Raw genomic sequence first — 27,894 nt, forward strand, 5'->3', positions numbered from 1 at the left:
GCGGTGTCGGTGCGTGTCGAAGTACATCTGCTGTAACTGATTTCCTACAGCAGGGACCCCAAACTTTCCTTCACCACGGACACCTTTAAAGCACTAGACTGCACCAAATATTTATTTCAATTTTCTCATGAAGGGTCTTCAAATTTGGAGAGAAGGGGAAATGAGTTACTCTGTTAATGCACACACTCCTATTATAATATCTTCATTGCAATGATTCTATATGAATTTCAAATAATAGCATCAACACTCTTCTTGCTCAAATGGCCCATTTTATGGTATTTTAGCAGGCTAGTTCCGAATCTGATGCCAATTTTTACATTAAAATTTGATGAAAGGTTTTTACAATTCTTCTCACTTCCCCCCTTGTTTGTCTGTGTTCAGTCACCATATCTTTTTGTTTACGGGTCCAGGGCCACCACTTGGGAGGAACAGACTTCAGCCCCGTTGTGGCCCTAAAGAGGGCCGTTGGGTTAAGAAAGTGTCTTTAAGAGAAAAACCGCCCAGTTAAAGTGGGTCCCACCAACCACAGTATCACCCAACACACGAGCGCGTCAGGGCAGGCGGGTGGGCTGGGGTATGAGAGGAGCACTGAGGGGAGGGGGCTGTGGGGAGAGGAGGCGCAGTGCTCGCCGCGGGCCACAACAAATATTTCGGGGCCGGACGTTCCCCACCGCTGCTTTAAGCCTTCGCGGACCCCCAGTGACGACATCGCGGCCCCCCAGGGGTCCGCGGACCACAGGTTGAGAACCACCGGCCTAGATTTTCTGCTTTTTCCCCATCCCCAAAACAGATTGCTGTTGGTAACCGGCAAAAAGTTGAGCTGAGCCGAAAAGCTCGCTCCAAGTTTTGCGCTGAGTTTCATAACTGCGTTTCACAACCTTGCCGTTCTCCCCCTCCTGCTGCAGGGGCAGGGCCGCCTTCGGGGGATGCCCGGCTTGCTGACCGGGGACCTGCGCGGCACTACCTCCGGAGAGCCAGCAGCCGCGACCGGGATCGGCCGCATACCGCGGCGGGGAGAGGCGGCGGCGGGCTCCCCGAAGGAAGTGACGGGGCGCTGCTGCTCCTGCTAATGGCCGCCGCGCCCGGGGGCACCCCGCCATCCCAGCCCACGGCCGGGCACGGCTCCCTCCCTCCAGCGGCGGCACCACGAAGCCGCCGCCGCACCGGTCATGGGGCCACCCGCCCCCCGCAGGCGACGCCATGGGCGGCCGCAGCTCCCTCCGCGCGAGGCCGCGTCACCGCCTGCCGAGGGGCGGCCTCGCGCCTCCCGCGCCCGCCCCAACCGCCACCTCTGCCCCGCACGACGCCCGGGGCCGGCCCCCACCAGCCCTGGAAGGCCCCGCCGCATTCCTCGGGCACGGCCCAGCCCGGCTATTCCCGGCTCGCAGCCCGGCAGCACCGCCCCGCCCCGCCCCGCCCCAGGCACGGACAAGGCCACCCCGCCACGCGTAGTGGCACCGCCGGCCCGTCACCACCGGCCGCACGCCCCGCCCCCGGCCCCGCCCCCCGCGCGGCGGCCTTAGCGGCGGCGGCGGCGGCCGGTGCCCAGAGAGGCGGTTGGCGGCGGCCTGGGCGAGATCATGGCGGCGACGGGCGTGGAGCGGCTCCGCGATGGCAGCTGCTACTTCCAGCGCTCCCGGCTCATCTGGATGATCGCCATCGCCTTCGGCATGATCGTCCTCGGCGTAAGGAGCGGCGGGGGGGCGCGGGGCGGGGGGACCCGTCGGAGCTGGAGCTGCAAAACACGAGGGCTGGACGGGGCCCGCCGTAGGTTCGCCGCTACCTCGGCGGGACGCGCGGATAGCTCAGAGCTTGTGGAACAGGCTTCCTGAATAGTCCCAGTGTCCGTGGAAACGCCACCTTCTAAAATAAACCGGGAGAAAAAGGAAACTAAAAATGCTGCTTTGCCAGGTCAGCTTGTGAGGTAGCTGAAGAAATCCATGAAGGAAATTCAGGGGAAAAAAAAAAAAAACCAAAACAAAACAACAAAACCAACCTCGAATCAGGTTCCCAGATGAAGCGAGGCTGTGGCACTGAAGGCATACCTCATCCCTGGCTGTGACTACAGCCACCCAAGCACTGTAGCTTGCGTGGGTTTGCAGTGCAGGTAGCCTGTGAAAGTGTCTTCTACATTCACAAAATTTAAACCGCATTGGGTGTCAATAAAAGGACATTGGGTGTCACTCTAGGACAGCTGTCGGTTATATCAATAAGTAAGGTGCATTTACAAATGATGGCTTTAGTTACAGACTATATTAACTGGTAGTGTTGTTGGAAAACAGGCTAGGTCAGTCACCATGTTGCCTTAATTTCTAAAAATGGACTTCAGCTAAAATAGGTCAGATTACTGGAGTGGGGAGATTAATGACAGTTTTGATATCGGACAAGTTTATGAAGTCATCCATTGACTTCCACATGTTTTTCTATTTGCATGGGTTTTCTACACATAAGAGCCACCACTGAATAAATGATGGTTAAAGCAAGCCAAACGGCTTACAAAACAGCTTTTGGACTGTTTCAAGAAACAGAATGAGCTTTAAGTGGATTCCCTGTTTAAATCCATCATCTTGCCACATCCTTGGCATAGCTGAATTTAGATGTAGTTAGAAACTACAGTACTGATACCAGAGGAAAGATGGACTCTAAAGCGCACAGCTCACTGACTACCTCCTTGTTAAAAGAAAGGTGATAAACACTGCGGACAACTCAGTGACAGGAAAGATACCCAAACATTGCGTGCACCTTGGGTCCTGGGCTTCGTGCTCAATTATCTTCTGCGCTCTGTTCAAAATAGGACAAAATCTGACATTTTTAAGGGGCAAAAGAAGAAAGACTGCTCTCGTAGTTCTAGATAAGTAGTCATTCCTCCTTCTCAGTTTAGTCGTTTGAATTCTTCAGGTGAGTTGCATCAGACTAACTTCTTCAGAACAAAGACAATGTAGTTTTTGCTGCTACCATGTATAAAGGTAACAAGCTTACAACTTAAATGCCACTTAATGTGCAGATGTATTCTTGGTACGCAGATAGCAACCTTAAACTTAGCACTTTGTTATCTCGCATGTCAAGCAAAATAAATTTAATGGGTTTGAATCTTCTTAATAAGTGAACTTTAGAAGGCTAGTCATCTTGTTGATGAGGCGTATGGGTCTTTGACAAGTTTAATGGGATGGAAGAATTGAAATACTATGCATTTATGAGCCCTAAACGACGGCAGACATGGGGGGCAGAGGGAGCAAAAAGAAAGTTAATTTGAAGGTTAAACTGATAGTCATTATACCTTGAAGTAAGCTAACAAATATTTTTTTTTTTTTTTTAAAGTGGGTAACACTTTGGCCTTCAACTATACCTTATAGTTATTTGGGCATATTTGGTACCTTCCTTAATTATTTAGTGGAAAACCACCACAAATGGGTATGCTATGGGTAAGTTTTATTTGACTTTATAATTATTTGCATCTCTCCTGTTGCCTCTCTCTGACTCTTCTGCTTAGTCTGTGTTAACAAGCTTTCCTGTAACCCAGTTCTTAATTACATTTAAAGAGCTCTCCTTTCAAGCTCATTACAACTAAGGGTGTGGGGTAATAAGTATGTAGAGGACTAGACAGGCTAAGTCCAGTATGAAAGTTTAAAAATTCAACTTAGAATTTAGCATCTGTGTTGTTATAGTGAGAAAGGAAAAAAAGATACTACTTTTAGAGACAGTTATTAGTCCATATGTAAGCTTATATATGTAACACCTCCTAAAAGTGGTTCTTTTGTCCAATTGTTACTCAAGTAGTCTAATTCTCTCTGTTTCACACACCCCCCAAGCTTCAGTTGACATTTTCTACCCTGCTGTTAACTTACCCTGATCCTGTCCCTGTGACAAGTAACCTGCTAAAGAAACTGCATAGTACTAAGTTTTGCTGGGTTACAGAACTTAGGTTTTGTTACTTTAATTAACAAAAGAGCTGGAATACACTTCCCTGTCACAAGATCTCTCACTTGATGACTTCCTGTAAAGACAGGAAGATATCAAAACTTTGTTGTTTGCCATGCATCGTGTAGAAGATGAGCCTTCATCTTTGCTCAGAGCATCTTTTGCTTTAGCAAGGTATTGAACTGATCCTAACTGAATATCCTGTGTGGCTTTTTTTTTTAAAAAAAAGCTTCTATATGAAAATTTGTAGACCAAGTTTGACTAATCAAGTCATTATATATTCTGAATCTGTACACAGTTTTTGTAGAACTAAACCTATAAAAACTTCAGTAACTCATTAGGACCACTAAAAATACTTGTGTAAGTAAAAAGATAGACTTTGCACACTTAAGTAAGATTAATTTATACTGCTTTCACTAAGCATTTGGCTTTTTGGCTTAATCTAAGTGCTGAAAGTTTTGGAAACATGCAGTGGATACTTGAATTGGCAGGTCCAGGCATATTGCATGAGTTAAAGTTCCTCTAATTTTCACAGTGGACTTTAGTTTCTTTTATAAGACTACAAATGTTATGTTTCTAAGAAACACTCCTCACTTTCTAGCTTAAAGTGAGATGTCACTTCTGTGCTTCTGGTTTTACATTCTCTGCATAATGCATCTTGGATACAACAGTCTACTCCCTAACTTTAGACAAAATAAATCATGTTTTCTTTTTATTAGGTTCTGGGTATCCTGGTTGATTCACATAGTAGAAGCCTTCTACGGTGTTAAGTTATGCCAGTAAGTTGTTCCTTCCCCTCATCCCAACAGAGATTCTCTGAAAAGTATTTCTGATACAAGTGACATAAGCTGCAGACTCATTTTGGTGGTTCTTAGCAGCAATATTAGTTCAGAGGATACTGATAAAATTCTTGTTGCAGTGATAGTTTGCTATCCTCCGCAAGAGGTTACTGCAGATTCTGCTAGTAGTTACTGTTGTACAGGGTGGCAAAAGCAAGGGATGGGAACTTGCAGAACTGGCAGCAGCAAGGTTTGCCAGAGCTTGTCTGTCTGCCTCTGAACTCACTATTCACCGAGTAACATTGCGCTTCACAAAGCAGAGGGAACAATAGGTAGTGTAGAAATAGTCTGGTAACTTCAGGTGTTATAACTTCATCAGATCTTACCTCATCAGAATTTTGAAATTGCTAATTACCTGCTTAAATGATTGCATCTATATTGTGAGAATACAATTGGACACTTCCATTTGGGACTGTTTAAGATCTAGTTGTATCTGCTGGTTTGTGGGATAAAGCATTTTGACTAATCAGACTATAAAAGTAAGGCTGACTAGGTTAGGATGTCGGATTATTTGGAAGGGTATACTGTCCAAACACATCACCCTTCTGTTCATTTGAATTTTGTTTGTAATAATTCAGAAGAATGTAGAAATTGGTATTAATGCTCTACAGATTAGATAGCCAGTCTGTTTGCCACTGTAAAAATGGTGGTTTTCCACTTGATTTAGTTCAGTTCAGAGCTGTCTGTCACAGGCTTCTCAGGTAACATGTCTTAGAGGCAAAGGGATTTTCTTCCATGGAAAGCTATATAAGGTGGTTCTGGAGATAACAGAATATGGATGAACACTTTCTACCTTCAGAATAGCAGTCAGTAATAAATTTTTTTACCAGGCTCCAGTTTTAAATTATAGCTTTAAGGTTAAAACTTTTAACTCTGATTCTGCAGATAGATAGGTGTATAGGCTTAAGGTGATTTTTAAGTGAGAGTGAACGTGACCACCAGTGATTGTACTAAATGGGTGTATTGTAGTCAAGTTACAGAGTAGTGTTAAAGCCCATAAGAAAGAGAGAGCATAGATTACCTGCCCATTAACATCTCTTCAGGCATATTTCTGTAGATTACTAAACAGTTGTACTTAACTATGAGCACCAAACACCATATACTTTTTAGTGACATAAAAGTGATGTCTACTTGCTAGCATCACAAAAGAAGCATGAAGAAGAACTAGCAAGGAAGCAGATACACATTTGTTAATCCATAGTAGTACTGTCATTGGCTGTTGGCCTGTTTCTGCATATGGTCTATTCAAGTAAGCTTGCTTTATGTAAGTAAGTAAATTTCTTAAGCCCTAGTTTTCCAATTTTTGCACTCATTTGGAAACACTGCAGCTGGGAATCTAAAACGAAGGTTTTCATGGTAAAACAATGTAAGAATGAACATCAAGAAATGTGTTTATCAACACTTGCTGCACGATCATTTTGTATGTGTAGAGGCTATGGAACAATTAACAGCTGAACTGTTCTAGCAAAGGTCAGTAGAGGGAGCTCCCTTCTGAACTAATGTGTTGGAGCACACTTGATACAATTGTTTACTGGAAATGTGAAATCCGTTAGTTTGGTATCATGTTTATACTCCTCGACTGAATTTTCAAAGAAGAGTATTTCTCAACATCAGTGAAGTGAAGAAAAAGGTGACACTTTCTGTAATATACATAAAAATTCACTTATGCCAAGTTAGAGCTAACTGACATAGGAAGGTCTCTGTTTCATAAATCACATCAGGTGTCTTCAGCCCCCTCTACCCATATTTTTCTAGCCACAAATTCAAGTAACAGTGCTTCTTCATCCTGCATCACAAAGTAATTGTCAGGCCTCTTTGTCCTGCTAGCATACAGTCTACCTTCAGTGCCTGTAGTCAACAAGAAGTTATACACAGGCTTGTTTATTAAGATTAGTATTAAGCTACTCTCATTTCTTGGTTCTTTGTACATAAACTTCTAGGATATTTCAAATAGCATAGACTGAGATTGCAATTTATATGTTATTGAGGAAATTGTATGCATAAAAGTTTTGAAAGAACCTTTGTTCCGTAGATAGCTTAAAATCCACTAAAATCACAAGAACTGGTACGTTTAGTTAGTACAGGAAGTAAGTCTCAGTAGATTGAAATTAATGATGCTAAGTTCAAATGTTCTTATCAAATCTGATGTATAGAGGATGGGTAGAAATACCTAACCTTACTTTCTAAGTATCGCAGTATAGTTGCAAGACCATAAGGTTTTTGACACATTTTGTGCTTCTGTTAATGTTACAGATCTAAAGGAATCACTGACCCAGCAATTCAGTTTCACTGGTTCATTCAGACACTTTTATTTGGATATGCTTCCTTTGGTCTTCTGGTGTCTTACAAACCTTCAGCCAAGAAGCACTACTAGAAGACAGTGAAAGAAGTCACTTCTCACATTCCTCATCCTCATTTTTCAGAAGATATCCTCACTTACATGTCTAGGTGCTGTAATTAGCTGAATTGCATTCCTGCTACATGATGCAGTGCCCTTCTACCCAAGTAACTCATCTTACTAAATAAGACAGTTACAATTCACAGGGCGCTGTGGATAGTTCAGTAGAAATGCAGTCCTTCAGTCCTGGCATTGCCAAAACTTAATCCCATTTATTATGCAAGAAGCAAGAAACTGCTCCTCTGCAGTTTTTACATAGACTATATACTCTGATTGTCATTGAAAAGTCCCTGACAGCTGGTAGTAATGATTGATAAATTACTTTTTCATGTGGAAGAATTTTCTTCTACAACAGGGAGAGTTATTTATAGCCACAATGCAACTTGCACCTGTTCTGGTATAGGATTTAAATTTACCTGTATTTTCTCTACAGGATATTTTACTGGCTGCTTTGTTGTTGTTAGAGCCTGGTCTTTGTACTTTGTTTTGTCAACTTATTTTCTTCCACAAAGGACAGACCACTATTGCTGCAGGCACAGTGACAAGACCAAGTCTCAGTTCAGGATGAGGTGCAGTGATGAGCTGGGATACATAAAGCACTTTAACTTGGGTTAATAACATGAGCCTTAAATTTCATGACCTCATCTTTTGAATAAAGATTTTAATCTTTGAGTTAGTATAGCATAAAGTAGTAACCCTGTAGGCTTGAGGGCAGCTTTTTCAAAAAGTAATTTATTATCCAAGAAAAAAAATCAATTAGCATTCCAAGACCTAGCTTCAAATTTATATTTATGAATGAAATTAGATATAGCGAGTAAACATACACCACTGTTTCCCAGATGCTGATGTCCTGAAATCTGTGGTTGAGAGACCATCTTAAGCACCTCTCAGTACTTCCTGTATGTGTAGTGAGCCTTTTATCATATTGTCTTCAACTTTTGACTGAACAAGAATTTAGTCTGTCTTGGTTTAGTACTTTTAAAAGTAATAAATACTTAAAATACTAGCTATGGTGTGGTGAGAAGTTTTACTGTGTTATCTGTGGTGCTACTGTTCTAGAAGAAACGACAAGAAAAGGTGGTTCTTCCTCTAAGAAAGGGTTCCATGAGGCAGTAACAAATAAACTTACGCCTTGCACCGTACCTGCAGACTGTAAGATTTCTGATGGAGAAGTCTTACTCAAGCACAGGTACATAAAGTTTTTGTTTTTCAGTGGGTACTAAAATCATGGAGAACTGAAGGGTTTGAAGTGGTGGTTTGCATTTATTTTTTTTTTTTAAATGGCAAACTGGTAACATTTTGTAGAGAAGTAGAAGGTTGTATTTAGTGGCTAGAAATCCAACATGAATGTCAAGAGCCCAAGTTATGTTTTACTGTGTAACCTTTTATCTTAGTCTGTGACCATGGAATAAAGATTTTAAAAAAAGTGAAGAAGTTGTTTTTCTTTTTAATTTATCCTGGACATAAATGTCTATACAAAATACATAGGTATCATCTTTACACCATGTACTGGGTCTGGCTGAGCCGGAATTGGTTTTCCCCTGTAGCAGCCCTCATGGTGCTGTGTTTTATGTTGGGAGCTGGCAGGGTGTTGATAGCACACTGGTGTTGTGGCTATTGCTGAGTAGTGCTTACACAGCACCAAGGCTCTTTCCAACATCTTCCTCCCCCAGTGGGACGGGGTGGGCAAGATCTTGGGAGGGGACACAACCAGGACAGCTGACCCGAACTGACCAAAGGGATATTCCATACCATATGACGTCTGCTCAGTATAAAGCTGGGAGAAAGGAGGAAGGGGGTGGGGTCACCCTTGGTCCTCCAAGGCAACCACTACGTGTATCAGTAGCCCTGCTTCCTGAGAAGGCCCGACATCGCCTGTTCATGGGAAGTAGAGAATAAATCTGTTTTCTTTTTGCTTCCACGCACGGACCTTTGCTTCACTTTGCTTACATTAAAACTGCTTTTGTTTTACCCACAAGGGTGTTTTTTTTTTTTCCTATCTTATTTTCTTTGCCCTGTTGAAAAAAAAAGGGGGAAGAGGGGGAAGTGATAGAGCGACTTGGTGGGTACCTGGCATTTAGCCAAGGTCAAACCACCACACACCAGTATTAAACATATGGAACAAGGGATTCAGCTGGCTGTATGCTTTCTGGAGTAAGTCACACAGAAGTCTGGTATTCCTAACAGGGCAAGGTATTCATGTGACTTGTTTCTATCAAAAAAAAAAAAAGTAATTCTCCATGGCACTAAAGCACATAGAGGTATAATACTTTGTGTTTCAAGATGAATTCTAATTGAATGGTTAATGAGCATTAACATAAGAATGTGAAGGGATAAAAGGAATAACTGGTTGAACATTTTCATGATGGTGTTCCTGTACAGAGGAAAAGGAGTAACAATAATGCCAAGGGTAGTTTAAAACTTAGGAAAGGTAGTAAAAGACTTTTTTTCTTCTTAATAGGTATTTTTGTCTGTTTGTGTTTCCTACTGTTCACTTCCCATCAGTGAAGCTGTAAATAAGGTCAGAACTACTACACAAGCTTCCCCTCCCACCGCCAGTCTGCACACCAGGCACTTGTGACACTCACCTCATGGCTTTCACAGCCCTTCCTGAGGGCTCTGCAATGGCTATAGGTAAAGCACAGCTCTGAGAAGTTAACTGCTTACTGGCAGACTCAATTAGAAGGGCTTCCTTTAAGAGGGGCAATGGTAAAAGCTTCCTCAGTGCAGCTCAGGGGAGATAGAAAAAAAAGTAGTCAGTTTATAACTGACTTAGTTAAAAATTATTTCCAGGTCAGAACAAGTTTTAGCCAGACACTGGCATCAGCAGGGTTTTTTTGAAGCTTCTCTGGGTTTTTTTAGGGTTTTGGTTTTGTGGGTTTTTTTGTTGTTTTTTTGTTTTTTTTAACTTGACAGATCTCAGCAGCTTTCTGTTTGGAGGTTGTTGGGCATTGCCTATCAAACATTTTAGAAATGTTGTATTCGGCTACCTTCAAACATTTTCTATTCCCTACCCTTATTTGGCAGCAGTTCAGTTTTTTTTTAAAAAAAAAAGTATTTACTCTCAGCCTCTGTCCCAGAGCTGTAAGCAGCATGGATGCCTGTTTTCTAATGTTTTTGAAGCCCATGAGATCCCCAACTCAAAATCTGAGAAGCCTGGAATAAGCAATGCTGACTAGCTTTTAATGTAAAATGCTCTTGATGAAAAGAAAGAAACCCACAGAATGATAAGATTCAAAGTAATACTGAGATGCTGTTTCTGAATATTTGTTTGTAGTGTCCCTAACATTACAGCAAGATAAACATACCATGATACTTTAGAAGTTAAGCCCACAGAAGCATGAATGCAGGTCAGCACCCCACTAAGCCCATAAAGAGACATACAATCATGGCTAGTAACAGGGACTTTGGAAACAGCGCTGATTACACCAGGCATAAGTATTTCTGCAGGCTATCCAAATAGTGACAATAAAGGATTACTCTTAATCACATAAAGTAATTCTTTCCACTGCAAAATACTCTTTCCACAACAAAGGGGGAAAGCAACAGAAGTGTACCCTTATGTTCTTACAGCAGCTCAAAGGCTAGGCTGAGTGTCAAACCATCTCCCACATCAGCACCCAACCCACCAGGCCTGCCAAAAGAAAACACTTGCAAATGTTAGTACTTCACTGTAGAAGAATGTTTCAAAATATTACTTCCCACCAAAAGGAAAACCAAATGAAACAGAAGGGTTTTTGCTATTAAAGAGTAGCACTAAATAAGAAGGTAAATCACCAAGGAAGCTAAGCTGACATTGGCAAAGGTTTTCCAGGATGGATATTTCTGCCAACTAGGCTGTTGACTGTACTGAAGAGAAATAAATGCCATTTAGCCATCCATTTCAAATTGAAGACATAAAAAAACGCTTTTCTATGAAAGCCTATGTGCAACACTGGGTATGCTTTATACTAATAATGTAAAGTAGGTGCCAAGAAAATTTAAGACAGCACCTGTTTTTTCTAGGCACATACAAAAATAAAGCATTATTTATTTGAACTGCGTTGGTGATCAAAAGAAATAATTTCATAAAAGTCACAAATAACCACATTACTTACAACAGCGGTTTTATGCTGTGATTGCTTGGTAACTTTGTTGCAGGAGAAAACACAAACTACCAAGATCCATTTTCGCCTTTAAATCATATATATGGAAATGAATGTAATGTACTTCTTAAAGTAAGGTGAGCAATGCAGATCAGCATGTTTGGCAAATCACTGCTCAATCAAGCTCTGTCACTGAGAAGCCGGGTCAGGAAATGCAGCATAAGCTCAGAAACTTTGCTGGGTCTGAGCAGGGGCAATGAGATGTCTCCTGTCTGTTTCCAAGAACTATTTCTAAAGCCTTAAGGGCTGTAGTTCATTTTTGCGAGTGATGAAAAACCTCTCTCAGAATCCCAGTATGTTGTCTTGTTTTACGTCTCATTCATGCTGACCTAGATTTTTCTGAACAGAACAGGAGTCAGCTGGGCCAGTCTTTGAAAATACCCAAGTGTTGGTTCATTAAGGACATTTAATTTGCCCTGGAGCTGGGCAGCTGGTCTCCTGAATAGCAATAGAGCCCAGTTAAAGCTGGGGGAATGGCCTCCTTGACCATGGTTATAGAATCTGCAGTAAGTTTGACCACTATAGGCAAGGTCTTTGAAGTCCTACAGTCTGCTGCTTGTGGGCATTCTGGCACAATCTCCCGGGTGGGGGGACAGAAATTGCAGATCTTCCACAGAAATACAGAAGATTTTAGAGGAACATGTTATGGAAAGCAAATTTTAGCTCACTGATTTTAAGGCTTCCAGACAAATGACCTTTGCAAAGAAAAAAAGTAACTAATGCAGTTATATTTCCATGAATGATACGATCTGAATTATATGTTCCTTTTTTATTTATACATCATGTTTGAATAAAGAGAGGAGAACATCAATTCACATTTTTTAATTACAGTACTGCTGTATATGAGCCCTTGTTAATGAGGCCGTCAGTCTTACTTCACTATTTACAAGGCTACGCAGTTTAAAAAAATCCTTTGCTTTTTTGCTGGTTAATTACAAGTTTGTACATTTTTATTCCCCTGCCTCCCAGTAGGTGATTTCCACATACAAAAGAAAGAGATTTTTCTAGAGGTTTTTTTAATTACTCCACTCATTTGAGACTTAATGAAAACTTTTGGCATATGGCCAGCAGCCTGTACATTCAGTTTATCTTATCAGCAAGATGTTTATTCAGACAAGTGCATGTATGCAAGGCCTGCATCAACAGCTCAAGACATTGTCACGGTTTGGTGAAAGCAAAATAAACAAAAAGTCCCTCAGCATTTCCTTTACTATTGCTCTTCAGAGGAAAGGCAGTAACATAGCACAATCCGTATGCTGTACTGGACCTTAGGAGGCCCCTCCAACTCCCAGCGTAACTACTGCACATGCACAGCTGGGAAGGGGAAGAGGAAGGGAAGGAAAGTATAAGGAATATTCTTGTACCATTTACCAGCATTCTTCGAGACTGTTCTCTTAAAGCAAAACCTCTTAGGTACCCCTGAGGGAACAGACAGGGAGACAAATTTACCAGGTTTAGAAATCCCACAAGTTAAAAATCTCCTCCTAGAGACACTCTGGACTTCTTATCAAAAGAAAAACTGCCTGCAAACAACACCTTTTTGCACAAATTTCAGAAGCATGAAAGATTAAAAAGTTCACAGTTGGAAAAAAAGGCAATAAATAAGAGTACCTGCATCTAGAAGAGCTTTCAGACACCACCAGCAGCACAGCTGAAACCCCTCACCAATATACCCTTCCCCTTAGGGCCAGGCCAAGCCCCTCATATCCTGTCTGTGATGCACTCAGGTGGGGTTTATCTGTCTCTGCCCCTTATGGACTTGCTCAACTCTTCCTTTCTTCAGTGACATGGGCTGTATGGGTGTAGGGACCTTGTTGTTATGTATCATTATTATTGAATTACTTTATTAGAGTGTTTTCCAACCACAGCCACCAATTTTTGCTGCAGCTTTATTTTATATAAATAAATAACATGCGTTTGAACAATGGGAAATTCATCAGCTCAGGAGGGCACAACATTCAGCAGGATGCCCCCTCTATTGGGATGTAGCAAAAAGTTGGGAGCACAGGAAAGCAAAGGTTTGTAATAGAAAGAAACTCTGCAAACTTCAATATCCTATATGTGGCAGACTGCTTACAGTTAAACAAACAGCAAAGAAGGTAACAGGAGAACCGAAGCCGTCAAATAAATGACTGGCAGGATTTACAGCCCAACCCTGGAGTCAAGATCGATCACTAAACCACATGCCTAGGTCTGGATCTAGCAGCAGTTTGATTTGCATGTCAAATGCACCTACTGCATTTTAGGATGGGAAAGGAGGAACACATATTTCTACATCTTCCAAAAGCAGCAGGCTAGATGGCAAGGTGCTACTTGTGAGGACAGGCCACCTGTAAGAGAGATGAACTTTTCCTGACGTTATGTAATCATGTACTGGCAGAGCTTTAGATATTAATCCAGAGCTAAAAGAACCTGGATGAAGAAATTAAGGAATCAATATGGGAAGAGATTTTGTTTCAATTAAAGATACACCTTGTTTGCTTCAGTCCTTGGAAGAAGTTGTGCTGTCGCCCTTCCAAACCTTGTATTCACAGGTCTGCTCTCAAAGCTAAGTAGTTTAGCTCTAGTGGAATTATCTGGGTCAAAGCATCCTCTTCCACTGGAGACACGAACATGCATTTTAGCAGGTGGAGTCTGCTGCACCCTGAAAGTGAAGGACTGGTTACCAAAGTTCACATTATTTGTGATGAGTATCTCTGAGATCTGATTCACCAGGTATCATGGACTTAATTCACCCGCACAAACCCAGACCAGGATACTTCTGCACCCAGACTCTACACATTGCCCAGGAACACAGCCAGGTACAAGCAAGGTGGCATTTGCACCTGGCCCAGTACCCAAAACAGAACCTTTTTCCAAGCCAGTAAAGAGAGATGCTCACCCAGCCATGCTGTGGAGCAGCCTGGCAGCCTTCCATCCCACTCCACAGGGCAAGAGCAGCAGTCCTGCCCAGATGTGCTCACCTCCATGGCAGCCCAGAGCTTGATGTGCATGAATGACGTGGATTTCGTGCCCATGTCAATGATGGAGAAAGGAAAAAAAATGAACTCTGAATTTTTAATGCAAGGCTGCTATCAGTACCATATGAGAGAATAACAAATCTTTCATTGCTGAGGTGGCATAGCATAATTTTAATTATTTTTCAGATAAATACAATGCTTAGATTTACATTTTGCTGATTTAACAATCTGTGAAGTTTTATATATTCATTAAAGAATACTTTACATAAAAATACTTCTTTAAATGAAACATTTAAAAACATATTTTAAGATCTTTGAAATGTCATAGTCCTATTATATTTCATAATGAAAAAAAGGTTAGCAGCACAGATATTTTGGTATTCTTTCCAATTGCATACATCCATTTAAAGGTTTAATTTTGTGTTTTTTTTTTTTTTTTCCCTTTGAAGTATTTTATCTTAGCTTTAAAGCCAATAGACTTGTATAAAAGCAATATAGAATGGAAATAAACTCTGGTATCATTATATTCACATGTAAAGTGTTTACCACTGAAGAGCAATGTACAGTTTATATTTATACTTAATACAATGAAAATAAAACCAAACTGCAGATATGTTTGACATTTTAAGTAACTTCTAGACATCACTTTCCTTTTTTTTTCTTTTTTCCTTTTTTTCCCCCAGAAACATATTCTCAAAATCATACAGTGATTCTGAGTGCACTGATTTTCAGTTGCTCTATCTGCTACCTCTCTTGCCCCAGTTTTGTGAAGACTTGCTAAATGCAGTTCCCACTGATTAGAAAAGAAGTTGTTAATACTCTGAGCTTCTAAAAAAATAAAGTCCAGGATAATAAACCAAGGTCTCAGACAGCAGAACTGTTGGCCACTACTGAGAACATTGGTTATAAAGTCCCATTTTCTTCTCACATAGATATCTGACACATCCTCAAAATTTCCTGAGAGTTTTGCCAAAAGAGATGAGAGGATAATTAGACCCTTATTTATAGTGGGTTTACATCCCCAAATCTGCTCTTTGATGATGTGGTTCATTGCTTGTTTCAATAGAAATAGCACATACACAATATGTAGTCTGTCATCACATATTTCTATATAGATTTCTTAAACTCTTCTGACTGTGAAGAAAGGAATTGTGTCTGACAGGCTGTGATTTACAGAACTTTTCTGGAGACCAAGCCCTATACCGATCTGGATGGGAAGAAGGGAAAGAAACTAACCATTGGGGCATCAATAATTTTTAGTTCCATGTGCAAACCAACATGATCCTTCCAAAAACAGACCAAACCAGAGAACTTCTGTTATATGTTCACCATTTGTGAGAGTCTCCTGTCTACTCCTACTCCTTCATGAGCAACAATAAGAAGGAATGAACTGAGTATTTCCCAGAAAAAAATACTGCAGATACAGCCAGAATGCTGCCCTCTTCACCCCACCCTGCAGGCACAAGTTATAGATATAGCTAGATATCCATAACTAGTAGATACAATACAGTTGAAATCTGTGTAAGATTGGATATGCAGTTCATTCTTTTTAGTCCATAGGGACCCTCTGTTTAGGTTGCTCTTCCTAGCCTGCAGATGGCCGAGAGTTAAGAGAGGGCAGGGAAAGCTTTCACCTACCCCAGGGCGTCTCCTCTTCCACATGTGACTTTTTGACTGTGCTTTAGAGACAAAAGTTTCCCACTGTAGAACCAGAAAAGGAAACATACTAGCAAGCCCATTACTAACTGCAGGGGAGTACTAAAGATGGAAGCTCAAATTATAAATTGTAATATGACAACAAAGCAGAATCACTATGGGCTTGCAGCATCCTTCTCCCCAAAAAGCTATAATAAAAGTTGGTTTTCATGGACACCTAGCAACAGCTCACCCAGCCCTGCACATGGGAACTGGAATGATTTGATCCCACACAGCCTGTGGACATGCTCACTCTGACCTTGCTGGATTTTCAGCTGTGCTCTGCTAGGGCACTGCTAAATACATCATATTTACTTCATATACTTAATTATCAGCTTGACATGCTAGAGGCAGGATTAAGACCTCTCATTAAAATACCTACACCCAAAATTTGGGTCAATCCTGGTTAAATTTAACCAAGTAGAATGGTATAGATTGGCTCTGTTGCAGTTGGCCTTAAACTGAATTTTGCCCAAGTGGAAAGGCAACTGTTGTACACGCGCTCAGAAGTGGGCCTGAATTTCTCCTACATTTCTTGCCATCCCACTCTGTTACCTTATCAATTGGTCTCTGCCTGAAGTGATGAAAATGGTATTTAGGTCAATGTGTTCTTTGTTAATTGCATTAGCCATGTGCCTAAGACTTAGGCTTCCTCTTCTCCTGGCACTGCCTTTGGCTAGTAACATGTGGTCTTTAAATATATTTCACTCTTAACAGTGTACTTAATCCGTCGGGTGAGATGCATAGAGTCTGTTTAAGGCTGACTAAGATGATCAGTGGAATGTTAATTACAAAATTCCTATGGGTCGAGAGACTCCTTTTTATAAAGAAACACAAGCCATTTTATATGTTACTTTTTATACTGAATCCCCGAAAGCAGGGGGAAGAATTACATTTGTGTTCTGCATGGGAGATCTAATTATATTCAGAATATGTTTTTTTTTATTGCTGCAACATTTTGGGGAACTTTACTTTATAAATACAATATTGGTTTTTATCTTCCAAGGGTTTTTTGTTTTTGTTTAAAACACATTTTATTAGCATAATTTTTCCTCATGTGATAGCAAAGATCAGAAGTGTGTTCAAACCCACACCCACACACATGTATATATCTCCTGAAGCAGATTCAGCAAATGGAAAACTGCTTTTGGCTTAGAAATGAAAAATTACTATACTAGTAGTATGGCAAAGTCCAGCAGAAGGAGATGCATTAATTTAACTAGGGGCATCAAAATCAAAAGACCTTTGATAGGACTATTTTCAGATGTAAAGAAAAATACCTTCTCCTTCTTTATTTATTGAATGCCATTGGATCCTACATATTAGCCAAAATCCAGACAGCCAGCTGATAATGAATTATTGAATTCCAACACCAGCAGAGACTAGAAGTTTCCCTTATAGCTAAGCTAAAGTTTTGAGTTTAACTTTATTCCCAAGGACATTTTGAGCAGGAAATAAATATCCTGAAACTATTTGCTAACTGTTCAAGCTTTGAAAGATAATATTTGTTCTGAATGCCTCAAGATTAGGGCTCTGTATAATACTTGTCAGAGGACCTCAGCCCTTTCCCTTGTGCTGTGCCCATCACCGCTCCGTCCAGGCAGCTGTGGGGTAGCGTTCCAGGAGTGTGTTCCTCAGCTGGGCTGTATGGGTCTTGTCTCTGGTCTCCACGGTGCAGGTGACCTGGGAAAAGAATTAGGAACACTCCTGACGGCATGGCAGCAATCTCAGACAAAGGCATTTCCAACAAAATCCTAAAATACACTTGTAAAAGCAAAATGATCAGTTCGACATAAAAACTCTGGGCCTCGCATCCCATGTCTATGCAGGTAAGAAAACTGAGATTGAAGACATCTGGGGCTCCTCCAGCCCTTCTGCACAGTATTAAAACCTTCCAACAGCCCTACTTTTTATTGCCTTCAACGTCTGAAGAAGATAGACTGATCCTCTGATGGCTCTTGGGCAAGTACTTGTCTACTACTGGCCTCCCTGAAGTCATCCATTAGCAGCTGCTCTTTTCCATTCCCTGGTGTACGTGGTGCTGCTGCCACCTCACCTGTCTTTGACTCTTACCTCACCCCATTACCCATGTTTCAGCGCAGTGTTTGTTCCATCCTTCAAGCTTTTTATATTCTCTTCCTCTTCTATCTCATGGAGTTATCCCCCAATCCTTTATCATCTAGCAGCATTCTGTCTGGTTTCATCTACTCACACACCTTCTTGTTTTACTCTGATTTTTTGTTTGCTCATTGATTCACTTCTAGTTTTCTGTGATGGTTGTTCTGATGCTAAATCAAACTAAACCCAGGCAAACCCCTGAATCTTGATAGTTTTTATTCTTCACTTTCCTTGACAAGTATTATTGACAATCCTGTCATGCAGCCACTGAAGACAATAACTTCAACGTCATTTTTAAAATCCTTCTTTAATCCCTCTTTTCTACATACTCGCATCTCTACTGCATCATTTGAAAATCTGGGCACTATTAAAGGTGAGGAACAAATGAGAAGGTGCAGAACGAAAATTAAAATTATACTTCACAATTTTAGACTACTAACTTCCATGACCGCTGACCCTGCTGGAATTATCACTGATGCTGAAAGTGCCACATGGAAAAAAGACCTCACAGAAACAGGGAAATCTAGTGAGGAAAGGATGCAAGATGAGTCACAGTGCAACAGAGAGTTTATTTCAACAAGCAAATCTACAGAGAACAGAGGAAAAACTGGTCATGGTAACCTTAAGGTGGACTACTAGAGACAGATGCCCTGTATAATGTTCCTATCCGAGCTGCATCCTTTACAGAAAGCAACAAGACAAAAAATAAAATTGTCTCTACTCAAATATGTTTATGAGGACATTTCTAAATAAGAACTTTGTGGATTCATGTTTCCAGGAATGAGCTTAAAATAACAATAAACCTTTAGCAAAACTAAAGATAAAACACTAACTCCAGGCTATTCTAAACAACCATAAGCTCATTTAATTGGAAAACTGGGTATAGCTTCTTAAATATCCATCATGAAATAAGCCACATTTTTGTTCTGTTTCCGTAATTCTTCATCTTTTATCCTAAACATAGTTCTATTCTTGTTTGGTTCTTTGGAACACAAATTAGATGCTAATTTCTTTCTCCTCTGAAAAAGTGGGATTTAGTCTCAAGAGAAGGACAGTCACAGAAGACAATAATGAGGGAAGGGGAGAGAACACAAAGACTGGGAAAAGTATCTTTAAGGATACCTAGGCACCAAAGTACCAAATACTCGTTATCCATTTCCTGGTTGATATAAAAATTCCTAAAGCTTTGCAGTCATATCTTCAAGAGCACATGTTCATCTCTCACAGAGTCTGTAATTAAAAAAGGCAACCTTTTTCCCTTTCCACAGCAATCATGCCTGTTTTGTCCTGAGCAAATCAATTGCTGCACTTGAAACCAGTCTGGACTTGCCAAGTTTGGCTTTGAATATTTGGCAGCAAGCAGTTGCTCTGCCCTGGGAGCAAGCATGGGAAAGCATTTTGATTTACAGAGCTAACTATCCTCCTCTCTGCCCTTTTCTTTTTGTTAATGATTGAAGCCAGACAGACTTGGATAGATTGAAGCCAGAGAGCTTGTAAACAGTTTGGATAGATACTGTCTTTTTTTTTTCCTGTACACACACAGCATCCAACACGTGATATGGCCATTAATACGCTGTAGTGTATTATAAAAGTAATAACAGCAGCAGCAGAAATAATAAACAACTCCAGAAATTCACCTGATTTTTCACACTTGTCAAATAGAGGAAGAGAGAACATTTGCACACAGCAGGAGTGAACAGAGAATCACACTACACCTTAGAGCAGCTACAGATCTAAACAGCAAGAAAGGCAAGAATTTGCTTTCTTGCTCAGATTAAACCAATTTACACTGCAGTTTTACCTTCACAGAATGCTTCTCTCATTTGTTTCACCTGACAAGTATGATTTACATGAGTGTCCAACAGGGCAACACTCATGTTCATGGGGAAGTATATAAGGATTATATTTATCTAGGATGAACAGTCACCCAGGTACTACTAGCTACTGGAGGTTGCATACCTACTGGTGAACTAAGAGTAAGCACTTCAAATTGGTCTTATTTAAGAAGAAATGATCAAACCTATAGCCTGATGCTTCTTATATTCCAGACAAGATAACCCACAACAACTAGAGAAAACTTTAAATTCGTTTCAAACCCAGAAGCCCCCAGTACTAGACATAGGCTTTTTGCTCCAGCAGAGCTCTCACTGACTGCAGAACCGTGTTTGCATAGTAGACCTTTCTTTTCTGTGTATTAAAAAAATCCAGAAAAAACAACAACAAAATATGAGTACATTTTATGCATTTCTCTCCTGCATATTATATTCTTGCTGGATTAAAAATAATAATAATTTTAAAATTATCTGGTCCTGTAAGATCGTTAAAATATCCATCCAGATGGATCTTTTACTGCATTTAGAGTTCTGCTCTGTGTGAGAGGTAATGTAAAGATTGATTCCAGCCTAAGGGTTTGGTTAGCCCATTGGGGTTTTTTTATAGCAGGACTACAAGTAATGGAAGACAGAACAGTCTTCACTGAATATTGATGTCTTGTGGGGTTTATTTAATAACTAGAAATAATTTGAGGGAGCAGGACAAAGGCTGAAAAAAAGATAAAGAAAAAAAAATTATCATAAGTTATCACTCTGTGCAACACCAAAATCCAGATGCATAAATTAAAATATTCATAGGAATTAATTCCACTTCAAAGAGAGGAAAGTTGGTAACTTCACAGAAGCAGTAAATTTGCAAAGTTCTGTGCTGAGTAATTTGGGCAACAGGGTGGGTACCTCTGCTCCCCTTTAACTGCAAGTCTCATATGTGAGCACTTTGCCACTTAAATCATATTTTCCTAGACATTAAAAATTAATTCAGCATGCCCCTCACCTTCCTGCTGCCTGATATCTGTAGGTTGTATGTGCAAATAAAGATATTGGGTGAACATGCCAACCCAGTTGGCATGAGCAGAGAAAATGTGAGTAGCATTGCTCAATCAAAACTTTTCAGTCTTTTGTGCTTTTCCAGGCTCCATATATAAAGATAGATTGTGCAAGTCCTTATGTCCCTGACTCATCCATTGAACCTTTGTATCCCACTTTAATCCTAGAAACCATATTCATCACCTTCTTTTAAACTGTTGACCTTGGATGATTCACATAACTTAATATTCATGATATACCATGCTCAGCAACAGTATAGGTTTGTTTCCACAAAAATCACTGAAGTTAGAAATTAAAACTTTATTTATATACACTGGTTTCAGTTCTATAAATAAAGCAGGGCTTTTCATTTCTATTAAAAAAAAATCAACAACTGGGCAATTTTCTGAATTATTCAGTAAACACCCAGTGTAGGTTACTGCACATTACAGATCATTTGGCAACAGCACTTCAGTTTATGGTTTGGGGATCAGCTGCCAGATAGTCCCCAAGGTTGGTAATGCAATGCTTGAGAAAGAGCATAACAGCTACCACAGCTGTCACTTGATTGTGCAACCTGAGCCCTTTTTGCATACTCCTGCATTCAGGTTGGTGAGCATGAGCACAAACAAGTTACTGTCACATTACCTAAATCAGATAATAATCCAACAGGTCTACTCTTAGCCTCCTCAGACTCAGGTTCCTATTTTGACAACTGGGGCAGGCTATTCTGTACCATGTGAGTCTGCTGTGGAATGCCATTAAAGAAAATGACCAAATTCTTTTGGAGAGTCTCAGAAGAAATGTATTGTCAAACTTCCCACGCCAAACATCTTCATTTTGCAGATAGGGAACTGGAGCATGGAAACAGTGCCTTGCCCAGGTCACACAGGAAATGCTCTAGGAATGATAGCATCCTTCTTGTAGCTGGACAGCTGTGTGCTCCTCTGTATTCTCTTCACAGGACAGCAATATGGAATATGTTGGAAACTGGGGACTCTAATCCAAAATATTCCCCTTTGGCCTTTTACAAAATGCAAGTTGGCCTGAAGAAACTTACTCAAACTGACAAAAGCAGACTAAAATAATTTAATGCTTTCTGACCCGAGGTGAACAAACTGTATGGAAAAAACAGGTATTACACCACATAAAGTGAGCTAGGAAACCCAGCACCACTGGGACAATGTGTAATGTTATCATAAAGAAAAAGCAACATTTGATTTACAAATTAGTATTTTGTTGCACAGTCAGAGGGAGAAGTAATGTGATGGATGTTCTTCTTACCACTGGTCTCTTCTGAGCTATTTAAAACCACAGCAGAGTTAAGGTCCTAAGAGGTTTGAAGTGAACAGATCAGACAACCCCATAATATCAAACAGGATCAAGGTTAGAGGGAAAACTGCCACCGCAGCTGCTTCTCTGTAAAGCTCGGAGCACCTCAAGGCCTTGCAGGACCTCACTGGTCTGTTCCAGGACCCTCCTGTACCTGTCAGTCTGATTATGCTGCAGTTTCAGTGGTGAGGACAAGACTTTTCTAGAAATTTGATGAACTCATTCAGATGACTTGTTTGAGTTCAAATATGAGACACCTATTAAGCAGATAAGCTGCTGTTCTATAGCAGAGCCCTGCATGGCTTCATAGCAAAGATAGCTCTTACCTTATTAAGTCACTTATTGGTTTTGCTCATTGACTTCTCTCTGAGTCAATAATAATATGAAATTAAAGGGATTTAAATGGTTATAAAGAGGGTTACAGATAGAAGCAATTTAAGTGATAAATTGTCCCACATTGAATCTGAGGAATATTACTGATAAAGAATAGGGAAGGTTCATAGAAGCAAGCTGTAGCTTCCTCCCATGAACTGGGTAATTCTTCAAATCTCTATATCCAGTTAGCTGGTGATACTAGATGATTTTCTTTCTTAGCTCTGATCTTGATTTCTGTCTAGAGATTCCTGGTCATCTAACCTGCTTCAATAGCTGTAAAATGTGAAGGCTACCAGACTGGTTATTTGTATGATTTTTCTAAGAGTTATCTATTTCAGTTGGGACTTTGGAAGCCATTTTCTAACTGCTCGGGTGAGAGTGAATTAGGGTGTAGTCCTGTGAAAGACAGAAATCCAGTATGAGCCACAAGGAAAAAACTGGAGGTGTGAGCAGGCAGTATCCAAAAGAAACTCCCATATTGTTCCAAAGAACGTGACCAGCCAATTCCACTGCACAAGGCACTTCATAAGAATCAGCTGAATCTAAAGTAGCCACAATATTTAATTTTTTAAAAATTTAAAAAAATCTCTTATTTTTGCCAGTAAAGTGTTTCAAAAGTTATTTTTCCAGAAGTGTAGTTTGGATGTAAATCTTCCTTTTAGAAAGTCCTTACTACTCCATGCAATCAGACTATCAGCAAGGATCTTCCCACAGAGCATTCCAAGCTTGTACCAGATGAATAAACACTAACCCAGCAAGGCTCTGTTTCACTAGAAGGGAAAAAATGCTCTATCTTCCTGATAAACAGTGACTAGAAGCAAAGTTTCTCTACTTTGGAAATCAAGGGGTAAATCTAAAAAGATGATTAAATTCTCAGATGACAACCTTGACAGGACTGATTTAGTGTTTCAAATAAGCCACTACACTTACTGCTCTGTTCTGTCAAACACTTCATCTATATCCACAGTTGAAAGTATGTATTAGAACGGAGCAGGTACAGCTGTAATGCCTTTCCTATTATTACCAGCAGTTCAACACATGATAATTTTGGTTCTTGATCCAGATTTAAATGGATGCTTAATTTAATGTGCTGTGATTTACACTGACGAAAATGATACAAAGTTCTTTGCAGGTCTGCTTTAGTAGCAAATGCTTAAAATGCTTTGCTGACACGGGGATTTGGCCCTTACAAGCAACCAAAAAAAAGCAATACCTCCCCACAAATATTAGCTTTACTATGAAAATCTATGTATTTTTCTATATCAGGTTAAAGCAAATTCATTTCGATGCTTAAAGATAGATTCAATATTCTCCCTTTTTAATTACCCTTGTTTTAGTTTCCAAAGAAAAGCTTCACAATTCACTAGGTGTCACCAGATAGAGCTGCCTCCAAAGTCACTGAGGTCTATAAATCTGGATCACTACTTTGTACTTCATATCTAATTAACCAATAGCCTCTCCCAGGCTGATTAAAAGCCATCATGCAAATCCAACATCCAATTAAATTATTCAGGGACTCAAATTCTTCCCTTCAACCCTCTTGTAGTACAACATTGTCAGATTCTTGAAGAGGATAGTCAGTGAAAATACTTTGTGTTTAAAGTGCAGACAATATCACATGGCACTTTTTCATTCAGGGACTGTATTTACTACAGATTCTGATAAAATTGTCTCATTGGGAGATTTTGCAAGAGCAATGGAAAATTGTTCTAATATTCTCAATCAAAAAGTAAGAAAGCAGATTTTGTTTGATGTATTTAGTAACATTAATAAAAATTACAAGCCTCACTTCATAAAAATCAGCCTGAAAACTTTAGAAGAGTTACAGGGTTTGTCAAATCTAGCCTTCAGTGAAAAGGTTTTTCAGAGCTAAATTAGTCACTGAATCTGAGGGATTTGTCTATCCCATGCAGTGTCATGTTATCTTCAAGTTACAGAAACCAGTAAGCTGGCCTATCATTACAGCAAACTGCGAAAAAATGTAGTTTAAGTCCTAGACACTTGGGAAAACTGGTAATATAATGTTCTGAAAGATGTTTGTGAGCTTCACTGTAGTCCTTTGGTATAGTCATCTGTAATCTAACCTATTCTTTATATCTGCAAGTGAAAATACTGAGCAGGTTTTTGCATCCAGGTGGGAAATTAGATTTAAATGCCAAAAGGGAAGAACTTGCTTACTCAATAGCATTACTGAATTCCAGTTATGAGCCTGTTTAGCAAAGATCCCTAATTTGACTTCCACCTGTGATTTCACAAACTAAGTCAGGTTGGACTCAGACAGCAGTAGCATGACATCTGTGGAACCACACCTCTGCCAAACCAGTTGACACAACAGATATGCCATGAGACATATGATCCTTTTAAGAGATGCCATTAACTGAAAACACCTCCATGCTGTTATTGTATCACATACTCAACAAAGGAATAATGATTTTGCTCTGTGCTCTCTGTGGATAAGGTACAAAACTGAGGCCGTAGTTAAAAATGAGGATTCCTTAGGAATAAGGGTGTTCTCCACATCTTTAAGGCAAATTGATCTCGGATAATTACAGTCAGTTTACACAGCTGGCTCTTCAAGTTCTGGACGGATGCTGCAGCTTGCTCACCACCTCTGGCACACCACCATGCACGTAAGGAAGGTTTGCAATGGTAACAGCTGGAGTATTTCACCCACGGTGTCGCAATAGCAGGTAAAACAGGTCCTGTATTATTTATACGCCTGCTAAGTGTTTGGTGAGGCAAGATGCTGTATAACACAGAAGAAATTATCTATCACACTGCTCCCCAAATCATTGTGCACGCTCTATTGGACTTCTTCAACATAGTCATAAAGAGATAAAGGAAAACAGAATGAACTAGGGGAGATCAGTACTTCTGGAGAAACTGAAATTGTGTCTCATCTTACCTCGACGGTGAACAGCTCAGATGTCACAAAAGTCTGTTCTTGTTTGATATCCAAAACTCTAGATCAAATAAGAGATAAATTAGAGATCACAACAATCCTTTGTCATTGTAAAATAGTTTCTGTAAGTGTTTGCACAGTAGCTATCTTTGCTGCTTTCTGTGTTAGCCACATATTCTATGAGGCAAAGGTGCTTTCACATTGGAACAAAAATGAAGGAAATAAAAGTTTTTCTGAAATATAAGAAGAAAAAACCCTTTGATTAATTAGTTACTTACAGACTTGCCTTCAGAGAACATTTGGAAACATGTCAAAATCTTTTATAATCTTTATACTATTCTGTGATTATATTTCCCTACTATTAGTCTGATTTACCTTGCTTCTTCCCGAGCCAAAATCTCCAGTAGCTTTGAAATGTCTCCTGGGCAGTCAGAAAGCACAAGGGAAAATCTGCACACCCTGTTATCAAGGGTCAGAGCACGAGCTATGCACTGTTGCAGTAAATGTAACTCCAGGTTTCCACTGCATATAACAATTGCCACTCTGAAAACAGAGAGAAAAATAGCATTTTTGATTAGCACTTGTCTGTGCAGAGGAACCATAACTCACAGACATTGTATACAATATCAGCTTAAGATCTGCTAGGACCACCCTTCAATAAATGTGTATTACATGTCAGAGGGGCTCCTGGCTCTAGTATCCATTTGTGGGCAGGCAGTGGAAGCCTAGAAGCTGGCTGCATCTGTTGGTCTGAAACTTTGTTTTCATTTTGCATCTCCTTCAGATTTTAGTTTTGTTAGAGATAGTTAGCTGGAGCATTCTAGTTCTGTTTCAAATTTTAAAAATGTGACATAATTCCCTGGAAGTTCTGAGTTTCAGCCTCTTAATGGTTAGATATCATGTATGTGCAAGGCACTCATTAACCATTAATTAAATCCATCTCAACCCTGCAAAATGAGTGCAGAAATGTTTGAAGAGCAAGTGAAGAGCCACATGGTTAGTGCATGGTAATCTCTCTCTGCAGAGTCAAACCTGACCTCTTTAAACCTTTGCATTTTCTCTTTTATCTTAGCTATACTGAGCTGCAATTTGTTGCTGCTCTGTATGTACTCTGTCAGCTTCTTCTGAAGAATTGCCTCAGCAGTATTTTAGTGTACAATGCTGTGCAATGGAAATTTTATTTTGTCTTGCGTTCATGTATATTTAAATACATTCTGGGCTATATCCTGAGCCAAGGCTCAATCCTCTTAAGTACTGAGCCCAGATCCAAGAAAGCACTTACCCACACATTTAATGCTGAACACAAGGGTAATCTCATTGACTTTCTGAGCAGGAGTTTCTGGCACAGGGAGGCACTAGGCGAGTGCAGAAGACAGCCTAGCTCCTGTTCCACCACAGACAGGGCTGATTTCTATAAGTGAAGGCAACTGGCTGACAAGAGCAGGACGCTCTCCTGGCAGATGTGACCATGCCCTGTGGAGCTGTGTGTAACTGTCATTCCCCCAACCATTTGAGAATACAGGAAAATGACAAGATTTGTCTGGTCTCCAGGCTGACATTTGTCTTTTTCAACATGGTCTTCTGACCTGTGAGTGGTCTCTTCAGCCTGAAGTAGATGCCACAGATAGACTGCCAGTTCAGCGGCAGGAACTGCCTTGTCACTCATGAAACAAGTGGCTTCTCTCTCTCCGTTTCCTGGAAGCAAGGCACTCAACCCCATGCTTTTGCCACAGTTCTGTGTTTATAATAGCTGCCATACCTTTTACCCTTCAACTCAGGCAGCTTCCCTGCAACCAACGCTGCAAGTCCAATGGCCCCATCTGCATCAACTGTGGCTCGCTCATACTCCAGCAGTCTCAGCATTGAAATGAGGATGTCCTCCTCCCTGAAGGCAAAAAAGTTATGTCAAAAGAAAACAGAAGAGCTACCAAAAGCAGAAGACAATATATTTATATGTAAAGGGATTCCTTCTAGCCTTCTGGGTACACAACAACCCCAAGCTGGTGTTACAGCAAGCTGTGCTGGTGGGAGTGAATGTGCATCTCAGTCTTAGTTATTAACTGAAAGTCAGGATGGTATTTTTTTACTAGAACCATTGTACGAGATAAACCCTAGCAGTAAGTATATTGTGCCAACTTGGGCTTTCAGTGAAGATTTAGAAGTTTTGCCACAAGCTACCTTCAAGTGTTGCAGAACTCAACAAGGACAAGTTTTACACCCAGAGCATCACTAGGTACTAGCAGCAGGTGAAGTTTTGGCCAAAGGAGTCAGATATGTGGGATTGGGTTCAACGCCTTCAGTGGCCCTCTTGGAAGGAAAGGCACCCCACCATCACCATGCTCTCACAGTGTGTG

General features: G+C 40.5%; 2 protein-coding genes across 5 annotated transcripts in view; one reads left to right on the forward strand and one right to left on the reverse strand.

Moving 5' to 3' along the window:
- The first annotated feature begins 1,432 nt into the window (after positions 1–1,432).
- Positions 1,433–8,589, forward strand: TMEM254 (transmembrane protein 254). Its single transcript, XM_074874512.1, has 4 exons — positions 1,433–1,685; positions 3,319–3,422; positions 4,638–4,697; positions 7,011–8,589. Exons 1-4 carry the CDS (start codon positions 1,581–1,583, stop codon positions 7,129–7,131), a joined length of 390 nt encoding a protein of 129 aa, XP_074730613.1. The 5' UTR covers positions 1,433–1,580; the 3' UTR covers positions 7,132–8,589.
- A 5,754-nt stretch (positions 8,590–14,343) lies between these two features.
- The window catches only part of LOC141945837 (L-threonine ammonia-lyase-like), a 32,541-nt gene continuing 18,990 nt past the window's right edge, over positions 14,344–27,894 (reverse strand). For 3 of the 4 annotated variants that reach the window (XM_074874515.1, XM_074874514.1, XM_074874513.1), the window contains 4 exons: positions 27,300–27,425; positions 25,916–26,083; positions 25,544–25,601; positions 14,344–17,638 (listed from right to left, as the gene is read on the reverse strand). In XM_074874515.1, coding sequence (XP_074730616.1) covers positions 17,540–17,638; positions 25,544–25,601; positions 25,916–26,083; positions 27,300–27,425 — 451 coding nt within the window. In that variant the 3' untranslated portion in view covers positions 14,344–17,539. The remainder of the gene's footprint in view (positions 17,639–25,543; positions 25,602–25,915; positions 26,084–27,299; positions 27,426–27,894) is intronic. The other variant, XM_074874516.1, reaches the window with a different exon arrangement.

Source organism: Strix uralensis, chromosome 7 (assembly GCF_047716275.1).
Source record: "Strix uralensis isolate ZFMK-TIS-50842 chromosome 7, bStrUra1, whole genome shotgun sequence".
Classification (NCBI taxonomy): domain Eukaryota; kingdom Metazoa; phylum Chordata; class Aves; order Strigiformes; family Strigidae; genus Strix; species Strix uralensis.